General features: G+C 46.4%; 1 protein-coding gene across 1 annotated transcript in view; it reads left to right on the top strand.

Moving 5' to 3' along the window:
• The first annotated feature begins 2,158 nt into the window (after window positions 1-2,158).
• LOC120393758 (GTPase IMAP family member 3-like) overlaps window positions 2,159-23,911 on the top strand; it is a 29,663-nt gene continuing 7,910 nt past the window's right edge. The window contains exons 1-3 of the mRNA XM_039518256.1: window positions 2,159-2,177; window positions 3,440-4,233; window positions 4,800-4,880. Coding sequence (XP_039374190.1) covers window positions 2,159-2,177; window positions 3,440-4,233; window positions 4,800-4,880 — 894 coding nt within the window. The remainder of the gene's footprint in view (window positions 2,178-3,439; window positions 4,234-4,799; window positions 4,881-23,911) is intronic.

Here is a 23,911-nt window from a genome sequence, read left to right on the forward strand (position 1 = left end):
CAGTTCACTCTGTCTTACATTATCTTGCTTCCACAAATTTCACGTCACCAGGGTCACAGCTAGCCTAACATTCATTAAGATCTCTTCAAATCCTTGTTAATTATTTACTGGCTTCCACACCCCCTTTCTTTCTCAGTAAAAGCAAAGTACAGCAATAGAAATAAAGAGATTCCTTTAGCAAAACACACAATTGCAAATGTAGAAATAAACTTATAATACTAGTACGCCTTTCTAATATTCACTAGACTGAATAGATGAAAAATACTGCAGAAACCTGGGAGGACTTGATTAAGATGTCTGGACTCTCTTAGGTCCCAAGAGAGACTCTCTTGAAAAACAAAGAACACAGAAAAAAAAACTTCCCTCCACAGAGATTTGAAATTATCTTGTCCCTGATTGGTCCTCTGGTCAGGTGTTCCTCAGGTACTGCTTGTTAACCCTTTACAGGCAAAAGAGACCTTAATCCTTAACTAACTTTTTATGACACAGACTAATTTCAACTTTTCAATTAAAAAAAACAACAAATTTTGAAGGAAAGCAGACATTGTCCAAGATTTTTTTCTGCTTTTTTGAACCCCCTAGTTTTCGATCCAGAAAAAGTTTTGATGGAACATATTTTTCCAACCTTATTAATGAGCTTTAGTGCCTTTTAGCATTAGCTGATGCTGAGAACCAGTGATACCTTGTAAAGAAGTTTTCTCAAAACTGGGTTTGTGCCGAGATGCAGAAGGGTAATTTTCCCGAGGGCTGCCCGTGGGGGGGAGAGAGCAAGTGGAGCAATTTGCGCTGAGCCCTGCAGGGGCCCCCACAAGAATATAGTATTGTATAGTATTGCAAATTTTTTTATGGAAGGGGTCCCTCAAAATTGCTTTGCCCGAGGCCTCCTGAATCCTCTGGGTGGCCTTGAGCTCATGAGAAAAATGGGAGACTTAACAGCTGGATTCAATACCCATCCAGAGTAGGGCTACTAGGATGATCAGAGGAATGGAAGGCCTATATTATGAGAGGAGACTCCAGGAACTTGGCCTGTTTATCCTAACCAAAAGAAGGCTGAGGGTAGAGGGGATTGCTCTCTGTAAATACATCAGAGAGAGAAACACCAGGGAGGGAGAGGAGTTATTTAAGTGTCAATGTTGACACAATAATAAAGGGGTATAAACCTACCATCAACTAGTTTAGGCTTGAAATTAGGTGAAGGTTTCTGACCAACAGAGTGAAGTTCTGGAAGAGCCCTCCAAGAGGAGCAGTTTGTGGGGTGGGGGAAACCTAGCTGGCTTTGAGACTGAGCTTGGTAAGTTTATGGAGGGGATGGTCTGATGAGATTGCCTACAATGGCATGTGGCTCATCTGTGACTGATAGTAGCAAATATCCCCAAAGGCCGGAGATGGGGCGCTAGATGGGGAAAGCTCTGAGTTACTACAGTGAATTCTTTCCCAGGTGTCTGGTCAGTGGGTCTTGCCCACATGCTCAGGGTCTAACTGATCGCCATATTTGGGGTCAGGAAGGAATTTTCCCCCAGGTCAGATTGGCAGAGACCCTGTTGGGTTTTTAGCCTTCCTCTGCAGCATGGGGCCTGGGTCACTTGCAGGTTTAAACTGGAGAGTGGATGATGAGGTCTGTTGCCTGCAATGTGCAGGAAGTCAGACTAAATGATCATGATGGTCCCTTCTGGCCCTAAAGCCTACGAGTCTAATACAGGAATATCATCTTCAGGGAGGTTCTCCTTCTTTCCTTGTTCCTTCAGCTCTTGTGCTAGCCAGACAAGACCTGGTTGGAATGTTTCAAAATTTTAAAATAAAAAAATAAACTGAATTTTCTCCCCTTTCTTCATCCCCTCCCCAACTAGTTCAGACCCATCCTTACCCTGAGGTTGCTACCCAGCATTTCCAGCACCTGGTGCAGCAAGCTGTGTCTTTGTGTATGTATGTGTGTGTGTTGTAGGTCACTGAACACATCCCTGTAAACAACCCTCTTTGGGTTCTAAGCACTTCCCTGAGCATGAGGACCTTGTTAACATATGACTAGTTCCTTATGCTAATGAAATGCTAATTGGTGGCTGTGCATAGTTGTGGGCCTGGTCATTTGTATATCCTCTTTTGAAAATTGTCCCTCCCCTTCATTGTTCTGGCCTGCGTCAGCTCCTTCCATCCACAGGCCATGGCCCTTTCAGAAGCCGGTGAGGCGCATGAGTCATGATTGTATGAGCCTAACTGCTCTCTTGAGTCTTTTATCTTCCCTCTAGTCAGTCAATGCTGGTTTCCTTTACAATACTTCCAAAGTAAGCCCTGGTCTACATTACAGAGTAAGGTTGATGCAAGGCATCTTATGTCGACTAATTCTGTAAGTGTCTACACTAACATTTCACTCTCACTAATGAAATCTCTCCCACTACACCGAATTAATAACTCCACCTCCATGAGCGGCGTAGAGTCAACATCGACATAGTTAGGTTGATGCAGTGTCAGTGTAGACACAGCATTGCTCGCATTGAGTGTTGGTGGCTTTCGGAAGCCGTGCCACAATGCCCCACACTGACAGTTCACTTGGTGCAAGCACTCTTGGTGAGGGCATGCATTACCAACACAGGGAGCTAAGTATAGACACGCACAAGAGATCTAATGACTCTAGCTGCTTATGCCGACATAAGTTAGGTCGACTTAATTTTGTACTGTAGACATGCCCTAAAATCAGAGTCTGCATATGGCACACTTTAAAATATGTTCTTAAACCAGAAGTGTTCAGATTCAAGGACAACAGCCTGTCACCTTGAGCCATCAAGCTACAGTGACTACAGACTCCCTGCAAACTTCTGGCTTGCAACAGAGCCCCATTGCTGCTGCACATGAACATTTCACTCTCTCTAGAGCATCACTTTGAGTCAACCCCTATTGGAGTTCTAAACCTTAGCCACAATAACTGTTTCAGTATTCCTTCCCCAAAGGAGACCTGGGTGGGTGCACTTACTGAGATCAATCCTGAATGGGTTATAGCCATTTAGGGAGGATCAGTGTCACAGTCGGAGCCCCAGCTGCAGGCAAAACAAATCTTAGAAGAATCAAAAAGTGTTGATGTCACATGATATTTTAGGAACCCCTGGCTCAAATTACCCCAAATGTAGATCACTGATCCTGCCCCAGGAGGCACAGCAAATTTTGAGACAATCCAAGTGGGTTTTAGAGGATTTAGAACAGTTATCCTTTAAACAATAAGTGATTCTCAGCCTTAACTATAGCAGTACTGCCGCTCCATTACCGGGGTGGTGATACTGAGACACAGGAAGGGGAAGCGGTTTAACCCAGGCCACACAGCAAAGCAGTGTTAGGCAAGATTGCACCCAAGAAATCCCTGTCTTTGTTGTAATGTCAAAACATCAATCTCTCCCCCCCCCACTGAACTTTATCACCTCTGAAGTGACGTTACCATTTTTGTTCTGAACAGATTCGTATTACCGCAGCCAATATGGGGAATCAGAACTGAGACTCGTCCTTGTAGGTAAAACAGGAGCTGGGAAAAGTGCAACAGGAAACACCATCCTTGGTGAGAGAGTGTTTGCATCCATACTGGGAGCACAGACAGTGACTACGATTTGTAAAGCTGGCAGTAGGATCTGGAATGGGAAGACGATTCGAGTGGTTGATACTCCTGCAATTTTTAATCCAAAGATCTTCAGTACAGACACTTACCAAGAGATTGGTCGCTGTATCGCACTCTCTGTCCCAGGCCCCCACGTTCTGGTGCTGGTGACCCAGCTGGGCCGTTACACTGAAGAAGACAAGGAAGCAGTGAGGACAGTACAGGAAATTTTCGGACTTAAGGCCATGAGGTACATGATCGTCTTGTTCACCCGAAAAGAAGATTTAGGGGATGGTTCATTGAGTGACTATGTGAGACACTCGGATAACAGAGATCTCCAGACGCTGATTCAAAAGTGTGGCAACCGATACTTTGCTTTCAATAACAAAGCAAGTGGAGCAGAACAGAAAGAGCAGGTTAATAAGCTGATAGAAATAGCTGAGAGAATGGGGTGGGAGAACGGAAACTCATATTGTACTAGTGAATTATATGAAAAGGCAGAGGTGATGTTCAGTGATGTTAATGGAAACTTTGAAGAAAAATGCAGAAACTTTGGAGAAAAAGTGAAACAGCACATAACAAACCAAAGAGACATAGCAGAAGCTGAGCAGCGTTGGGTATTAAACAGAATTAGGAAAGCATGTTGTTCTATAATTACAGTTTATCTATGGAGACCTGTGATATATGCTATATGTAGGATAGGATGTGCTATATGTAGGAGAGGATGGAGGTGCATTCTTTCATTGTATAATTACTGGTTTGGTTAATGACAGTAACTCAGTTTCGTATTTGTTTTCCTTTTAAAGTTGAAATGTAGTTTATTAATAATCATGGACTGAATTTCTCTTAATTCTAATCCTACAGCTTCCTATGTTCTATAGCTCAGCTTCTTACCACTAGTACAGCAAAAGACAAACATGCAAATTATGATTAGATGAAATCATTTAGATTTGTTTTACATTAACTTCACACAGGAGACTCCATTAAGGATTGTATACAGATGTGTCCCATATGTACTTTTTTATGGAAAACCAAATGGTGGCAATATAATAAACATGGCAGCATTTCCATTAAAATCTCATTGTATCAAATTTTGGTCATTTCAAACAACACCTAATTTATAGCGATGAAGAGTCAGCAGGCCCAGTGTTGATTTAAACTCTCCCCTCACACCAGACTCTCTTCCCAAACAGAGCCACCCCCTACAACTGCTTCTGTCTTTTAGAATATGAACGTTGCAGGGTGTGCAGAAGGTCAGCAGCGTCAGGCTATTTTGGATCAGTGTGCGGAAGGCAACATTCCAAAGGTAAGACCTGCCTGCCTGCCATCCTCGGGGCGACCGGCAGAGTGCCCCCAGTGGCTTGCTGCCCCAAGCACGTGCTTGGCGTGCTGCTGCCTGGAGCCGCCCCTGTCCACATCAGATGGAAGCAGTGGAGCTCGAGCCTTCCACTTGCCCCTATTACTATGTACTATGGCCCAGCCCTATATGGCATCATCTGTGGGCTGGCCAGCAGGGATTGGGTTGGGGGGCAAGGGCGATGGCACGGGGACTCAGGGAGATAGCAGTGGGGCATCACAAGAGAGGAAAGATTCCTCCTGGGGCGGGCCCTCTCCCATGCCTACTGGTAATCCCACTGCACCCTCCTCCACAGGCCCCACCAGATTACAGGCAGTGGTGGCAGAGCTCTCCCGCTCATCTGGGCACCCCAGGGGAGGTACCGCTAGGGCCTGAACGGGAGCAGTGGTGGGTTGGGGAGGAGAAGGGGTGGCTCTTGGCCCTTGGCATCCAGGAGCACCGGCAATGACGGGGCCAGCGCCCTGCTGGAGCTCGGGGGTCCCTGATGCTCCTTCGTGGTGGGCCAAGGGGCAGTCCCTCTGGATATGCCCCATCCCCCGGCAGACATTGCTCCGAGCGTCCCTGGTAGAATAATGCACCCGGTAGCAGTCCCCCTGGTAGGAGATCAAAAAGGACCCCTCGAATGCCTCACTGTAACATGCTGACAGCAGCAGTTGAAGCCACACCCTGCTGGTGGAACAAGAGAATGTGACGGAGGGCAGGGTCTTTGCAGCCCAATCAAAGAAGACTGACTACGGAGAGGGGCTTCCCCAGGGTAGAGAGGGCGGGTAACAGGGCGGCATTGGGAAGGAAGGGAGGGACGGAGGTCAGGACCACTCGGACGCTCAGGTCTTCCAGCAGCTCCAGGGGGACGAACACGCCCCTCTCACTACCAGGCCATTCTCCACTGCCTCCTGGCTGACGGCCTCCTAGGCGAGGAAGAAGATGGCCTTCCCTTACATTTTGGCAGGGGCGGCTCTAGGAATCCGGCCGCCCCAAGCATGGCAGTCGCTGCCGGTCGCCGGGCCTGCGGTTCCGGGGGACCTCTTGCAGACGTGCCTGCGGAGGTCCGCTGGTCCCAGGCCTCTGGTGGAGCTTCCGCAGTCATGACTGCAGAAGGTCCGCCGGAGCCGCCTGCAGCCCTGCCAGCAAAATGCCGCCCCACGTGCGCGCTTGGCGCGCTGGGGTCTGGAGCCAGCCCTGCATTTTGGAGGCTGCCACAATGGCCGTGGGCCCCATCACCATCACCAAAGCCCACACATAGGTCTCCACGTGGGGTGAGGCGGGCACCAAGAGCCAACAGACGCCATGGTTCCTGGTCAAGGTGGGGAAGGATCCCTGGCTGCTATAGATAGTAGCAGAGGTGGTGGCCGGGAGAGATGATGTAGCGGCAGGCGTGGGGGCTGCCACCACCTGGGCATATGCCCTTGGGGCTGGGAGAGAGGCACCCGCAGATCTGGAGGAGGGAGCTGCGAAGAGGACACTGTGGCCGGTGGCGGGACCATGGCAGAGGGGGCAGCCCCTACCATAGAGGGCCTAGCCTTTTTGGTGGGGCCCTTACCTTTCTTTTTCCCCTGGCCTTTCCTGCCAGCTGGGGGGGGTTTCCCCAGAATCAGAGGGGGTGAGGGACGTGGCAGCAGTGGAGTCCACCTCATTGCCCGCCACTGTCGGTGCCCCAGTGGGGGTGATAGCAGATAGTTCGGAAGCAGCGGTTTAAGTGGGAGCCAGAGGGGCTGACAGGGGGCAAGCGGGGTGGGGGGGGCTGCGGGTTATTTCCGAAGGGTCCCACCGACCTTGTCCTCTGTAATAATGAAAGGAGATGGAGGAGAAGCACAGGAGGGGGGAGGGGAAAGGGGGAATGTTGCATGGTTGAATGGTGGATGAGTCCGGGTGGAGTGGAAAGAGGTGATTTATTCAGTTACAGCATCAAGACCGCTCATTCCCCTCTGTCTCACAACCAATGGAGTGAGCCCCGAGTTATGGTTACAGCATCTTTTATCCACATCCCTCTTCTTGGTACACGCCCCATCCCTTACCCTTGGAATCATCCTTTTGCTTCCTAATATGGTGATAAGTGCCCCTCTTGAGACCCAACATGTTTGCTTCTTAATATGGTGATAAATTGAAGCCTTATTTTACTAGCAGCAGAAACTGAATAGCTGCCTTATGGTAAGGCCCCAAAACAGAGAACTTTGTGGCTTGGAGGCAATTCCTGTTCCACAGGGGGTTTCTGCGGAGAATTATGAGGGTAAGCTCTTAGGCCAAGATACTGCCTTCAGCTCTCTGCAGGCCTGATCTAGCACTGGGACCTCCTCTATTCCTGCACCCACAGGGAACAGGGCAACCACTCCTCCCTGCTAGGCTGCGGGCAGGGGAGAAGGGCACCGGAAGGGTGAGGCTGGATAGGGACGGCCTATGAAGGAAGGACTTGGGGGGTGGGGTTCAGTCACCAACTCAGGAAGGGATTCTGGCTCCTCTAGCTGCACTAGGGAAGGGGGCTATAACAGCAGTGGGGGATGCAGTGAGACGGGGTTCAAACTGAAACAGGGGAAAGGCACGAGCGCATGGGGGGCATGGGCACATTGAGCAAGGGGCTAAGAAGGGTCAGGGAACCACGGGGAGGGAGGCGGGGAGACAACCACACTGGAGATAGGACAAGGAAACCAAGTGGCTAGCTACAGAGACTGGGGCGGGGCAAACACAACTGCAGAGGGAAAAGGGCAGGGCAGGCAAACAAACTGAAACTGCTGAGGGGCTGGGGCAAAAACGGGGGGGGGAGTAAAAGGCTGCAAGGGGCAGGTGGGGCAGGTAGTAAGGGAAAGGTTGGGGGTCTGCTGCAGGAGGGAATTAGTCCAAGAGGGGGACACATGCCCACGTCCTACTGGTGCCCACCAGAAAGAGTTTCCTTGTATAAAAGTCCTCTTTCTACAACAAACTGGGATCGATTAGGAAAGCTGAGAGGCGGTGGGTTACTCCTGGAGGCTGTCATCTGCTTCCTGCTCGGCCTGGAACTGTGCCCTTGATGCTGGAGACATCAGTTCCTCACTGGATTGTGGACTTGGGTTTGGTCCCTCGGGAAGTGATGTAGGTGATGGGGCTGTTTCCGTCGACTGAGAACCGCTCTCCACTGGTGCACTAGGTTATATTTCAGGCTTTGGCTGAGCCTCTTGCGTAGGTTTATCTGCTGCTGCCAGGGCAGGCTCAGTGGTGCCCTCTGGCATTAGAGTTGCAGACAGGGTTGCTGGATTCAGTGCTGGCAATGGTACTGGTTGCTCCGCAAATTCCGGTTCTAGGACTGGTTCTGGCTGGATCTCTGTGACTGGATCCACTACTGCTGTCACAGATGTTGGCATGGGGTCCAGTTCCAACACCTCAGTCTGAGTCTCTGGTAACACAGACGGGGCCCTTGCAGAAAGCTCAGGAACAGGGATGGGGGTGAAAGCTTGCTTAGCCTGCTGCGGGTGACCATTCCCACCCTCTTGGCTAGCTTCTCATGGTTGGCCAAGTCTTCCCCCCAGCAGCATGGGGATGGGATAATCATCATAGACTGCAAATGTCCACATTCCTGACCAGCCCTTGTATTGGAGAAGCAACTTGGCTTTAGGCAAGTCAAAAGAGTTTGACTTGAAGGGTTTAATCATTACTTGGGCCTCTGGGTTGATGAATTTGGGGTCCACTAAGGATTGGTGGATAGCTGACACCTAAGCTCCAGTGTCCCTCCACGCTGTAACTTTCTTCCCGCCTATATTCACTGTTTACCTTTGCTCTGAGCGTATCTGGGCGGCATTTGGGCCTGAAGACCTTTGGTGTGACCCCAGTGCAATAAAATGTAATTTGTTGGGACAGTTGGCTCCTCTGAGTGTGTTGCGTCCCTGCTCCTTCTACTTCCTGCCGGAAAGTCCTAAGCACTGCCAAACAGCTGTTAGGCAGCAGGTGGGTGGGAAGCACTGGGAGGGAGTGGGGAAGGAGGGGAGGGAGAACTTGGTTGCTGGTGGGTGTGGAGCACCCACTAATTTTTCCCTGTGGGTGCTGCAGCCCCGGAGCATCCACAGAGTCGGTGCCTATGCTTCCAGCCCTACATTTCTGTGATTCCATGTCCTACAAAGTGGAACACCTTGAACAGGAGAAGCTGAGAGACACCCCCTCTATTACAGCCAATAGCCTGGTGGTGAGGGAACTCATCTGGGAGGGGGGAAACTGGGTTCAAGTCCCTGTTCCATACCAGGCAGAGTATGGATTTGAACCTAGCTCTGCTTATACCCTGGATGAGTGCCCTATCTACTGGGCTAGCAGTATAGTGTGGGGAGCCACTTCTTCCTCAGCCACCATTTTGGCATGACAGGTGAGCTAGGTCGGGGTGGGAAATTACTAATTTGCGCATCTCGTGGGGCTTAGGTGTGAGGACTCAGCTTTGCACAGTGGCATAAATTTAGGCACTTTGGGGACTTTACAGCAGGAAATGTAGGTGCCTGCAGGGTTAGGTGGCAGTGGAGCTGGGATTTGGAAAATTTAAATTTTGCATTAGGCATCTAACATGGCAGTTAGGAGCCTGAGTTCCTTTGTGGAGCTAGCGCCTGATCTTCATCCATCATGAGGAGAATATCGATCATTGACACAGAAGCAGTTGCTGTGCCATATGCACATTAGAAGCCAAATTACCCAGGATTCAGGAAATCTGAGCCATAATCTGAGTTGTCTTGGCACCACCTTTTCCATAACGTTAACCAAAATGGAATACTAACATTTGGTTCCCCATTGGATAAATTGTCACATGTTTCTGAGCTGAGGTCAAATACAAGCATCCATTAAGCAATTTGTACCCTCTTTCCTCAAGAGAGGCACTGGCAGTCTTCACAAGTCAAGAACCCAATGCCTCAGCAGCCAGAAGGAAACCTGCCCAAAGCACAAGCTGCTCTCAAAGCTCTCCTAGCACCCCCAGAGCAAATCTGGATAAAACTCAAGCACAGAAGATCGAATGTTCATCTCTTCAGATAGTAATGAGATAACTGATAATAATGCAGTAGCATCTAGTCACCTCGACCAACTCAGATCCCCATTGGGCTCGGTGCAGAACAAACATGCAGTAAAAACAGTCCCTGTGTCTGCAAGCTTAAAGTGAAAAATACAAGCTGTAACAGGAGGTGTGAGCAGGGCAAGCCTCCTCTCCTAGTGGCTAGAGTCTGTGGAGGCAGCACTGCCTGGTGGTATGGGGATGGGGGGGGCAGTCCCTCTCACTCTACTGGGTTCCAACCCATGGGCCCCTCATGAGCACTGAAAGGCAGATGTCCTCTACCTGCGGTCAGGGTAATGCACTCCCATGAGTCTCTTCTTATCTCACTATTCCCTTTCTGGGGCATGTCATGACTTCCAGTTGCCCCTGGCACTGTGGTCTATAGTGGTCACTGTGGTCTATAGGTCTCAGCAATTGAGGGGGTCCTTGTTCTGTGCAGCAGATCTCCACTGGGAACAGCCTCTAGGCCAGTGGTTCCCAAATTGGGGTTCACAAAATGTTACAGGGGGTTCTTGGGAAAAAAAAATCCCTAATAGCAGACAGAGCTGGCCCTAGGGACCGTGGGCAGCATGGGGCCAGCAGCTCAAAGCCCCTGGACTTCCAAGAGCTAAGCAGATCAAAGCAAGCAGGTCTATCATACTGAGGAGATTTAAATGTGAAGACTCCTTATAAGAAATGGAAAGAGAGGTGGATTTTTTTTGCTGTTTTTAAAATTAAATAGGCAGCTAGTATTGTTTTTTAAATTATTATGAAGAACAAGTTTAAGCTTTGTTGTAACGTGCGTTGTTTGCCTGGACTGCTCAAGACCTGAATGCTTGTGTAGGAGGAACTCTTTTAGCTGGCTTCTTAAATACCTTCTTGCTGTTTCACATCCGATATTCCTTGATGAATCATAGGAGCCTTGGCTTATAACAGGCTTATTCAAAGTGATACAAGCTATGACAGTGAGATCTTGGAAGAGCATTGCTGTTTTCATCATGTAATAAAAATACTGTAATGATAAATAACTTCTCCTTTAATTCAATGAATCTGTGCACCAGTTCTCAATCAAATGGCCTCTCACTTTTTTGTATTAGTTAGGATTTGTTCAGGAGGAGACTGTTTGCGATTTCTTCCAGGCTGTTGTGTCCAGATGCACAGCCACACCTTCTTTCCTTCCTGGATGAGCACATACTTCTCTTTTTTTCCTAGCACCACGTGCCTCTCATTCTTGCTTTTGGCTCATCCATTCCTCCATCTTCTGGAATGCTATCCTCAAGTCACTGATATAAGACTCTGCCCTATCTCCCACCTGTGTAGGGGCAGCAGGCCTTGCCAGTTTTTGCTGCCTTAACATAAAGTCATCGGGAAGCATGGATTTGCAGAGTCCAGATATAATCCCATAGGGAAAGTAATGGATAGTTGAGTGCCGGCTGGCATTATCTGTAAAGATGACAAAAAGTATGTTTGTATCCTAGTCTCATCGGTCTTCACTGAGACTCTAAGCATAGAATCATGGTGAAGTTTACTCTCTCCATTCCCCCATTACTCACAGGGTGGACAACACTCATCTTCACCATGGTTATCTGGCGTACCTTGTGCAATCTCTGATTTATAGTCCTCCTGATCACGGCAGATACCGCTTAGTGGGCTGAACTGCAACATTGTTCCATTAATGCAGCCATAACTGTCTCAGTCCTTTGCTCCTTCAATGGCTGTGACACCACCTCCTTTGAGAAGATGTCATAAACTAACAGAAAATACTGATTCCTGCTGATGTTTCCTTTCATGTCAATCTTCATGAAATCCCAGGACTTACTAGACTGGAGAATTTCCCCTAAAGAAGTTGTGCCTCTTCATGCTGTCATTTTCCTCTCTTGACAACTTAGATGGGAAAATACCCTGTCCTCAATATCTGCAGCAAGGTCCAGCCAACCTGTCAGATACCTGGCTCAGTGTCTTTTCATACTCCAGTTGACTGCTGCTTTATTATCATGGAGATATTTCAGTACTTTTCTCCATAAACTTGATGGCAAGGCAATCTTGGTACCTTCATACAGCAGCAAGCTGGTAACTGCATCAATGGATAATCGTTCCTGAACTGTGTTGAAATTCCACAGGGTGTCCTTCAGTGAAATTGGCACCAAACATAATTCAGACTTTTTACACTGTTCATGCCAGATATCTCTGTGACTAGTTGGATCACAGAAACCCTCTGGGAGGTGCCACCCAATGTGCCAAGACTACTTTCTACCCCTGTTTTCCCTGCCAGCTCGGGACCCCAGCACCCTGTCATGCTGAGCCAGACACTCCCGTCTGCTCCAACACAGACTCAGGGTCTGAATTACTTGCCCCAAAGCTGCAGGTTTACCTGAAAGCAGCTAACAGAAGTGTTCCTGTCTTTAATACTCAGATGCCCAACTCCCAATGGGGTCTAAACCCAAATAAATCCGTTATACCCCGTATAAAGCTTATGCAGGATAAACTCATAAATTGTTCACCCTCTATAATGAGGATAGAGAGATATGCACAGTTGTTTGCTCCCCCAGGTACTCTGAGTTAATTAATAAGTAAAAGGTGATTTTATTAAATACAGAAAGTAGGATTTAAATGGTTCCAAGTAGTAACAGACAGAACAAAGTAAGTCACCAAGCAAAATAAATAAATAAATAAATAATATCTCTGTCTAATCAAACTGAATACAGATAATCTCACCCTTAGAGATGCTTCAGTAAGTTTTTTCCTCAGACTGGACACCTTCCAGGCCTGGGCACAATTCTTTCCCCTGGTACAGCTCTTGTTCCAGCTCAGATGGTAGCTAAGGGATTCTTCATGATGATTTCCTCCCTTTCTTCTGTTCCACCCCTGGGGATTATTTTGCCCCATAACTGTGGGTTCGCCCTAGCTAAAGTCCAGCCGATGAGGAGGCCTTCTGTCTCTAGGTGGATTACGGCGAACTTCTGGTGTTGTTGCACCCGAAAGTACCATGTGCTCAGGATCCACAGCACGAACAGGTGAGAAGGTGGTATCAGCTCGTGCTGGGCAAAGTGGTATCTCAACCGCCAGCAGTAATGGAGGAGAACAGTCAGAAACAGGTGACTCGTGATTCGATCCCTCACCAGAAGAGGTGAAGTCAGACCCCTCAACTGCAGATGGGTCCTGAGGACTGGCATGACCTGGCAACAGCTGATCTACATGTCGCCGCCAGGTAAGATTCTCTGCAGTCCGGACTGTGTAGGAAACAGGTCCTGTTTGAGTGATGACTGTGGCCGGAACCCATTTAGCTCTGGAAGTATAATTCCGAGCCAAAACTGGCTGTCCCGGGCTAAAGGTTCGGTCTTTTGCTCTGGGTGCCCGTCTGATGACTTGATATTGCTGCCGATGTTGCACAATTTGTCGGGGTTCAGAAGGTTTCAGCAGATCAAAGCAAGTGCGCAGCTGTCGTCCCATCATTAGAAAGGCCGGAGATGCGTGGGTCGTAGCATGATGTGTGTTTCTGTATGACAGTAAAAAGGTATCCAGTCTCTTTTGAATGGAGTGATGTCCCCTTGCTGATTTCAAAGCGTTTTTCATTGTCTGCACAAATCTTTCAGCTAATCCGTTGGTGGACGGATGATATGGTGCTGACGTGATGTGGTGTATCCCATTTGCTTTCATAAAATTTTGAAACTCCTGAGAAACGAACTGCGGTCCATTGTCGCTCACAAGTTGTTCTGGCAGACCAAAACGACTAAAGAGTCCTCGTAGTTTTTGGATAGTACTCTCTGCAGAAGTGGACTGCATTATAGAGACTTCTGGCCATTTAGAATGGGCATCTATTGCCACCAAGAACATGCTTCCTTCAAGGGGGCCAGCAAAGTCAACGTGAATACGTTGCCACGGGTTTTCAGGCCAGTCCCATGGGTGTAGGGGTGCCCACTGGGGTGCATTCCTCACACCCTGACATGACATACAAGCTTTTGCCTTCTCTTCAATAGCACTGTCCAATCCAGGCCACCAAAAATAGCTTCGTGCAATTTCCTTCATGCGCACTATTCCACAGTGACCGGAATGGAGCTGTTCTAACATCTGTGATCTCAATGATGGTGGAATAATGACACGTCTCCCCCACAACAAACAACCAGATTGGACCGATAACTCCGTCCTCCTGGACATGTAGGTAAGACGGTCGGGTGAGACCAGAGAGCTTTGTCGAGATTTTCCATGCATCACCAGGTCCATAACTTGGGTCAACGGGAGTTGCCTTCTTTATCTGAGTAGCAGTGATGGGTGTATTCTCTACCTGTTCAAAGTAGAAGATTTCCTTTTGGGCACTATCTTGATGTTTGACCGGCAAAGGCAACCTTGAGAGGCCATCTGCATTGCCGTGTAGAGTGGATTTCCGATATTTGATTTCATATGTGTGTGCTGAAAGTAACAATGCCCAACGTTGCATACGACTAGCAGCTAATGGGGGAATGCCTGTGTAAGGTCCAAAAATTGATGTCAGAGGTCGATGGTCTGTGAGAAGAGTAAATTTTCGCCCAAACAGGTACTGATGAAACTTCCGAATTCCAAAAACAATTCCTAATGCCTCACGTTCGATTTGGGCGTAGTTAGTTTCTGCTTTGCTTAGAGTGCGTGAAGCAAAAGCAATAGGTCTCTCTTCTCCTGAAGGCATAATATGTGACACGACTGCTCCCACTCCATAAGGGGAGGCATCGCAGGCCAATTGCAGTGGTAAGGATGGATCAAAGTGCGTTAGAACTTCAGAATTTAGCAATGCATCCTTAGCTTTGTTAAACGCAACATCACAGGCTTCAGTCCACTTCCAGGCCTTGTTCTGCCCAAGGAGCTCATGAAGTGGTTTTAGCAGTGTGGCTAACTGTGAGATGAACTTTCCATAATAGTTCAGGAGTCCTAGAAACGAGCGCAGCTGGCTTACATTTCGAGGTGGGGGAGCCTCCACAATAGCTTTAACTTTTGCAGGGGCCTTATGAAGACCTGCAGAATCAATGATGTGTCCCAAATATTCAACAGAGGGCTTGAAGAATTCACACTTGTCTTTGCGAACTCGTAGGCCATACTCTTCCAGTCTTTGTAGGGTAGCCTCTAAATTCTTTAAGTGATCCTCTTCATTTCTTCCAGTGACCAGGATATCATCCAGATAGCACTGAACTCCTGACAAGCCACACAAGATCTGGTCCATAGCCCTCTGGAACAGGGCGGGAGCAGATGTTATTCGAAGGGTAGACGACAGTATCGATAAAGCCCCTTATGAGTCACAATAGTCAACAGCTCTTGGGACTTTTCATCGACGTGCATCTGTAAATATGCTTGACTCAGATCAATCTTACTGAACTTTTGTCCCCCAGCCAGGCCTGCGAAGAGGTCATCGATGCGGGGAAGTGGGTATTGCTCTGCACACAACACTGGGTTGACAGTGACTTTAAAATCACCGCAAATCCGGAGAGAGCCATCTTTCTTCACGATTGGAACGATAGGAGTGGCCCATGAGCTATGGGTAACTGGTATTAGGACTCCATTGGTGACCAGGAGCTCCAGGTCTGCTTCAACTTTTGGCCTGATGGCATATGGCACAGTTCGGGCTTTCAGATATTTTGGTGGACTGCCAGGTTTAATGTTCAATGTCACAGTGATTCCCTTCATACTTCCCAAATCATCTCCAAAAACAGCAGCATGTTTCCTTAGTATAGGGGTTAGACTGGTTTCTTCTTTAGTCATCCGGTGCACTTCTGCCCAGTTCAGTTGAATCTTCCCAAGCCAAGACCTACCCATTAAGGCTGGGTAGTTACCTCTCACCACAAACAGTGGCAATTTAGCCACCTGTCCATTGAGCTCCACCTTAACATCAATAGTGCCCAGCATAGGCACAGCTTCTCCCGTATACGTCTTCAGAACAGTTTTTGTTGCCTTAAGCGGAAGATGCTGTAGCTTTTCTTTATACACAGTCTCGGAGATCAGTGAGACGGCTGCACCGGTGTCCAGTTCCATGCGTATACGTTTGCCATCCAATAACGGGGTTACCCAGTATTCATGTGAGCCCATTGCCAAAGACAAAACATGCAGTGGCACTTCCTCTTGCGATGAGGTGTCACCTTGATCATCCTGGGTCTGCTCTAGGGTATGCAGGGTTCCTCTTTTTGTCGGCCAGACCACAGGCCTCTTTTTCTTTTGTTTACAGGCACACTGAATGTGTCCCTTTTTGCCACAGTGTCGACACACCAGGTCCTTACACCAGCATTCTGATGCCTGGTGACCCGGCTACTACAGCGGTAACATTCTTGACTCTGCACAGTTTTGTGGGTCGGTTCTTGTGACACTTTTTGCACCCTAGGGGTGCACCGATGTGTGCCTCCCTTGTAGCCAGTTCCATGGAGACAGCAATATCAACAGCCTTCTGTAAGGTAAGCTGAGCCTCTGTCAATAGGCGCTTCCATATAGCTTCACTGTACAGGCCACACACTAACCTGTCACGCAGGGCATCATGTAACATTTCTTTAAATTCACAGTGTTCTGCTAGCTTTTTTAAAATGGCTACAAATTGTACAACTGTTTCATCTTCCTTTTGGTCTCTTTTGTGGAACCTATATCTTTCAGCAATTACCAGTGGTTTTGGGGAGAAATGAGACCCCAGGATTTCCACAATGTCACTGTAAGATTTAGTCTCAGGCTTAACAGGGTGTAGTAAGCTGCGTAGCAGAGAGTAGGTTTTAGCCCCTACAACAGTTAAGAATATTGGCACCTTCTTCGCTTCTGTAATGTCATTTGCAATACCAAAAAGCTCAAAACGCTCAGTATAAACATGCCACTGCTCTGTATTCTCATCAAAAGTCTCCAGGGGCCTGGTCAGAGTAGCCATGATTTTTAGTTTCACTTTCACAGTCAGTGCAAAGAAGCAGCTTTTTTCCTTTGTTTGGTCTTTACCTTGACTTCTACTTCCTTCTGTTACTGGAGCAGCACCGGAATCCCATCCTCGTCGCCAGTGTTATGTCCTTGGTGCAGCCGGTGTAGGAAGCAATCACTTGAGGCCAGAGAACAGGCAGCTAACCAAAACCTCCATTTTATTTACATATATACAGAGCTCCTCAACCGGTTGAAACCGGTTGAGCTAACCCATAATAATCTAACTCAGTTGCCATAGCAACAAAACCATGACAACCAAATACACAACAGTTTTGTTAGCTGTCTGCTGTATGGCCTCAAGTGATTTCTTCCTAAACCGGCTGCCCCCAAGGATATAACAGTGGGTGCATAGTATCCTCCATTCTGTGGTCACTAACTGTACTACAAACATCAGAGCGGTAGCCATGTTACTCTGGATCTGTAAAAGCAGCAAAGAGTCCAGTGGCAGCTTATAGACTAACAGACGTATTTGAGCATGAGCTTTTGTGGATGAATACCCACTTTGTCGGATGCATGTAATACAAACAGTTCTCCTACCCAGGGATATGCTAGGGCTGGGGCTAAGGCTTACTTTAGCTGAATCATAGCTTCCTGCTGCTGGGGGGCACAGTCCATTTTGCTCCCTTCTTAAACAGTTCCTGCAAAGGGGTGCTTTCTCTGAAAATCCCTGGATGAAATCTCAGAGAAAACATTACCATCTCCAGGAAGGGTCTGAACATAGCTACATCAGTGGGGGCAGAGAGTTGTAGTGTGAGCTCTACCCTTTGTTAGCCAGGGGAGAACCCTTCTTGTCCCAGGGTTCCTCCAAAATAATTCACACTGGGAGCACAGCTTGGCTTTCTTTGGGCTCATGTCAATCCCATGGATATCGTAATTCCCACTGAGTGAGATATCTTCCCTGTCACCTCTTCCCCTATTAAAGATGCTGCAGTGACAATTTCAGATATATAGAGAGTTAAATCACAATTTTTATCTACATTATTTACACCAGCCTCACTATCCAGTAAGGCATTCTTGGGTCCATTCTCTCCCACAATGACAGTTGTTCTAGGTCTCCCATTTGAGTCCCATCTCAACCTAATTATTATCTTCCACTCCTGGGGATCCATTTCCAGTGTGAGTGACCTGTCATCGGAGCTTCCCTATTAGATGGGCTTTCCTGAGCCCACAATTTGCACAACTGCAATTCCCCTTTGCTCCTCAAAGACCTGCTCTTCACTCCTTTGCATTTCCTTAACTAATTCTTCAGTGGGCTTCCCATCCCATTTTTCCATATACATGCCTCTCAGTTTTAAATATTTCCAGGCGATGTTCCGAATCTAGCACTAGAAAAGGTTCAGAAAAGAGCAACTAAAATGATTAGGGGTTTAGAGAGGGTCCCATATGAGGAAAGATTAAAGAGGCTAGGACTCTTCAGTTTGGAAAAGAGGAGACTAAGGGGGGACATGATAGAGGTATATAAAATCATGAGTGATGTTGAGAAAGTGGATAAGGAAAAGTTATTTACTTATTCCCATAATACAAGAACTAGGGGTCACCAAATGAAATTAATAGGCAGCAGGTTTAAAACAAATAAAAGGAAGTTCTTCTTCACGCAGCGCACAGTCAACTTGTGGAACTCCTTACCTGAGGAGGTTGTGAAGGCTAGGACTATAACAATGTTTAAAAGGGGACTGGATAAATTCATGGTGGCTAAGTCCATAAATGGCTATTAGCCAGGATGGGTAAGAATGGTGTCCCTAGCCTCTGTTCGTCAGAGGATGGAGATGGATGGCAGGAGAGAGATCACTTGATCATTGCCTGTTAGGTTCACTCCCTCAGGGGCACCTGGCATTGGCCACTGTCGGTAGACAGATACTGGGCTAGATGGACCTTTGGTCTTACCCGGTACGGCCTTTCTTATGTTCTTATGTTATGTTCTTATGAATCACATCTACTCCTTTCTGAGACTCATTCCCCTACAATGGCATCTCCCTCTCCCATGGCCTTCAGGTCTACAAGCACATTCATTTGAATATGTTAATGCCTCAATAAAAGGCACCCTAGATTTTGTCCCCTCTACTTGGTTTCTCCCTTTTATCATCTGTTGACAAACAACTCAGTGATCCAGAATTTCCAATGCAGTTAAGCCCTCTGCTGAATGGCTCAATGTATAAGACTAGTGGACATTGCTAATAGAGACTTATCTAGCCCTGCAAACACTTCATCCCAAAAATCTCCTTGGTTCAAATCAATAGCTAACAAAGAGTCAGCTGTAATAGATCAAGCAGCAGCAGGATTAGTTATAGGCTGTATTTCCCCTGCTAACAATGTTAGGAACAGTGCTAACATAATTTTTCTCAACAGATAATCCCTGCGTGCCTCTCCTGGCTTCATATAATCTGTACTGGATAACACCTTCATTAGTCTTTGACCTATTTCTTTCCCCAATAACAAAATAAATCATGAGAGTTCCCGAAGGGCTGCCGGATGTCTATCCAGAAGTTCGTTAACTCACTCTACTGCTTGCCTAATCTCCCCAGGGGTAGCTCTTCTTATCAATCTGAAACTTTCATGCTTATTCAAATTCCCTGTTCCTCCCAACTCAGCCCATTGTACCAACCATGTGGCTATATTTTTTATAGTTATTGGTCCCAATGTTTTTACCATCATCTGTAAATCCGATGATCTTACAGGGACAACATGTGTCTATCTTGAGTGTACGTACCCCTGTGCATCCAAAGCACCATCGACACAGGCTTTTCTGTATAGGCTCCCCTGGTCAATTTCTAATTTCTTCTCTAAATTTCATATACAGCTCCTCCCAAGGCTGATCATAGTCACATTTAGAATCTCTTGATCTTCCTGTAATTTGCCTAGCTCATTTCCATACATAAGGGCATAAGAACATAAGAAGGTCCCTCTGGCCGAGTATCCTTTCTTCTGACACAGGCCAGTGCCAGGTGCCCTAGAGGGAATGAACAGAACAGGGAATCATCAAGTGATCCACCAGTGTTGCTCATTTTCAGCTTCTGGCACACAGAGGCTAGGGACACCATCCCTGTCCATCCTGGCTAATAGCCATTGATGGACCTATCCCCCATGAACTTATTCAGCTTTTTTTTTAACCCTGTTATAGTCTTGGCCTTCCCAACATCCTCTGGCAAGGAGTTCCATGGCTGACTGTGTGTTGTGTGAAGAAATACTTCCTTTTATTTGTTCTAAACTTGTTGCCTATTAATTTGATTGGGTTACCCCTAGTTCTTGTGTTATGAGAAGTACTAAACAACACTTCCTTATCTACTTTCTCTAAACCAGTCATAATTTTATAGATCTCAATCATATCTCCTTTTAGCTGTCTCTTTCCAAGCTGAAAAGTTCCAGTCTTATTAATCTCTTCTCATACGGAATCCAGTGGTGAAAGAACAGATTAAGGACTATTTAGAAAAGCTGGACATGCATAAATTCATGGGTCCAGATTTAATGCATCCAAGGGTGCTGAGAGAGTTGGCAGATGTGATTGCAGAGGGTCAATCCTGGGGCCAGTTTTGTTCAACAACTTTATTAATGATCTGGATGATGGGATTAATTGCACCCTCAGCAAGTTCGCAGATGACACTAAACTGTGGGGAGAGGTAGATACAATGGAGGGTAAGGATAGGTTCCAGAGTGACAAATTGGAGGATTGGGCCAAAATAAATCTGATGAGGTTCAGCAAGGACAAGTGCAGAGTCCTGCACTTAGGAAGGAAGAATCCCATTCACTGTTACAGTCTTGGGACCGACTGGCTAAGCAGCAGTTCTGTAGAAAAGGACCTAGGGGTTACAGTGGATGAGAAGCTCGATATGAGTCAACACTGTGCCCTGGTTGCCAAGAAGGCTAATGGCATATTGGGCTGTATTAGTAGGAGCATTGCCAGCAGATCGAGGGAAGTGATCATTCCCCTCTATTTAACATTGGTGAGGCCTCATCTGGAGTACTGTGTCCAGTTTTGGGCCCCACACTACAAGAAGGATGTGGAAAATTTGTAGAGTCCAGTGGAGGGCAACAAAAATGATTAGGGGCAGGGGCACATGATTTACGAGGAGAGGCTGAGGGAATTGGGATTTAGTCTGCAGAAGAGAAGAGTGAGGGGGGATATGATAGCAGCCTTCAATTACCTGAAAGGGGTTCCAAAGAGGATGGAGCATGGCTGTTCTCAGTGGTGGCAGATGACAGAACAAGAAGCAATGGTCTCAAGTTGCATTGGGGAGGTCTAGGTTGGTGTGATGTAGCAGTCTATAGGATTTTATAAAAATATGCTAATGAGTGAATATAATGTAACTGGGATATGCTTCTTGCAAAAGGTCTCTTGTAAGATATTATAAAGCTTATATACACTCGGTGCGATCATACTATTTGCATAAGGCAGGGGTCCCACTCAGAGGCTTGCTGTGTGAAAGGGATCACCAGTACAAAGGTTTGAGAACCACTGCTCTAGCTAAAGAACCTAAGAAAATTCTCAGGCAAAAATCTAAGATTATCAAGTTAGAATAGTGCCCTCATAGTGAAGGCTTAAAGCAGAGACTTTCATCCTTATTTTTAACCTAACCTTCTCAAAACAAACAGATAAATCCTCCTCTTTGTCTTACAGTCCTCATGCTTCATCTGAAGACTGAGGAGGCCTTTTAGGGTATGTGCCAACTGGGTAGCAAGTTTGAAATCTTTTCACCATTCAAAAACTGCTATTATAAAAGGCCAAACTTTTATTTTAAACTAGAAATATGAAATATAAGTCTGAGGGCCTAATGTAATTATCAGAGAATCATAGAATATCAGGGTTGGAAGGGACCCCAGGAGGTCATCTAGTCCAACCCCCTGCTCAAAGCAGGAACAATTCACTTATGCAAAGTGTGGGCCATTAATGGTGGTTTGGAATCTTGATGACTCCCATTAACCAGGATAATTGTCTGCAGATGGGTGTGTTTTACCTGTAAGTCTTCTTGTATACATGTGTGCTGGCAAGTGGGCAATGAATTCTTGCAGTGACATGTGATCATGTCACCTGAACTAGAATCCATCTTTAACCTGGTGCCTTTCCATTGAGAAGGAGGGGAACCGAGAGAAGGACAAAGGATTCCTGCCTTATGCAAAAGATATATAAAAGGGTGGAAGAGAACAAAGAGTGGGGGAGCCATCATGAACAATCCTCTAGCTACCACCTGAGCTGCAACAAGATCTGTACCGAGGAAAGAATTGTGCCCAGGCCTGGGAGGTGTCCAGTTTGAGGAAAAAGCTTACTGAAGCATTTCTGAGGGTGAGATTATCTGTATTCTGTTTGATTAGACATAAATTTGTGTGTTTTATTTTATTTTGCTTGGTGACTTACTTTGTTCTGTCTGTTACTACTTGGAGCCACTTAAATCCTACTTTCTGTATTTAATAAAATCACTTTTTGCTTCTTAATTAACTCAGAGTATGTATTAATACCTGGGGGAGCAAACAGCTGTGCATATCTCTCTATCAGTGTTATAGAGGGCGAACAATTTATGAGTTTATCCTGTAAAAGCTTTATACAGGGTAAAATGGATTTATTTGGGTTTAGACCCCACTGGGAGTTGGGCATCTGAGTGTTAAAGACAAGCACACTTCTGTGAGCTGCTTTCAGGTAAACCTGCAGCTTTGGGGCAAGTAATTCACACCCTGGGTCTTTGTTGGAGCAGATGGGAGTGTCTGGCTCAGCAAGACAGGGTGCTGGAGTCCTGAGCTGGCAGGGAAAGCAGGGGCAGAAGGAGTCTTGGCACATTGGGTGGCAACTCCCAAGGGAGTTTCTGTGATCCAACGCATCACAGTTGGATATTAGGAAACACTATTTCATTAGAGGGGTGGTGAAGCTCTGGAATGGGTTACCTGGGGAGGTGGTGGAAGCTCCTTCCTTAGAGGTTTTTAAGGCCTGGCTGCATATTTCAATTTCTGCTGAAAGAGTCATGACTGATTTAATATCAAGGAGTATAAAATAACTAGGCACTGCAACTGTAACATATTGAACAGAAAATTGAGTTATTTCTCCTGTCCTGCACAATGTTTAAAGGGAAAACCAGAGACAACCGAAGATGGGCTCCATAATAATAGCGTTAGGGCAGCATTGTATTACATATAACAAAAATCAGTCTCTTCTTTCAGTGCAGCCATGGTAGAAGTTACTTGATGTAACTGGACACCATCTTTGGGATCATCTCATGGTCAAACTGTTTTATTGTTTTATTGAGGAAGCTTCTTGTAAATCAATAAAATGTTCTTGGGAAGGGCAACTGAAATACATAAAACAAGAATGAATCATTTACCAAGTTTCTCTCAAGAAGAAAGCAGTAGCTAGAACATATAAGATTCCTACATTACAAAGGTTAACATGAAAGTAAAACTATGAAAATTAATGAGTAATCTAAAGCTAATAAACCATTTTACCATCTGCTTTGTGCTTCCCTTAGCAGAGGAAAGTCTCTCGAACACCCTCTAATAAGTGCCTCACTTATCATTCAAACTTACTGCTACTGTAGCTTCTTTAGATTTAATCATTAACTTTGTGCTTATTGAACATTCACCTTTCTCCAAAGGTAAATGTTGTATCAGAGACTCCCCACCCTTGGGTGCATAGTCCATGTGCAGAATAGGCCAGGTGAAAAGTTCAGGAAAAGTTTGTATTTGAAAGTACCTGAAAGGAAATGTGGTTTAGGGACCAAGAAGTGGAAATAGAGACCATGGTGGATTAGGCAGAAGCACACAAAGCCTCATTTCATGGCTGTGCTGGATATAAGGAGAGAGAAAGAGGATAGCTCCTTTGAGCAGAGACTGTGTATTGCTATGTGTTTGTACAATGTACAGCACAATGGAGTTCCAGTTAGTATATTTCCCCTTAGGTGATACACATAAAGGAGGTTTTATTATGACCACAAATAATTAGTATTATCATTTAAGTCCAAAGTAACTTAAAGGGATGGTTAAACAAGGAGGGAGAAATATTATTCTTCTTAACCTCTGAGGATAGGACAAGAAGCGATGGGCTTAAATTGCAGCAAGGGCAGTTTAGGTTGGACATTAGGAGAAATTTCCTAACTGTCAGGGTGGTTAAACACTGGAATAAATTGCC

The sequence above is a fragment of the Mauremys reevesii genome, unplaced genomic scaffold (genome assembly GCF_016161935.1).
Source record: "Mauremys reevesii isolate NIE-2019 unplaced genomic scaffold, ASM1616193v1 Contig3, whole genome shotgun sequence".
Classification (NCBI taxonomy): domain Eukaryota; kingdom Metazoa; phylum Chordata; order Testudines; family Geoemydidae; genus Mauremys; species Mauremys reevesii.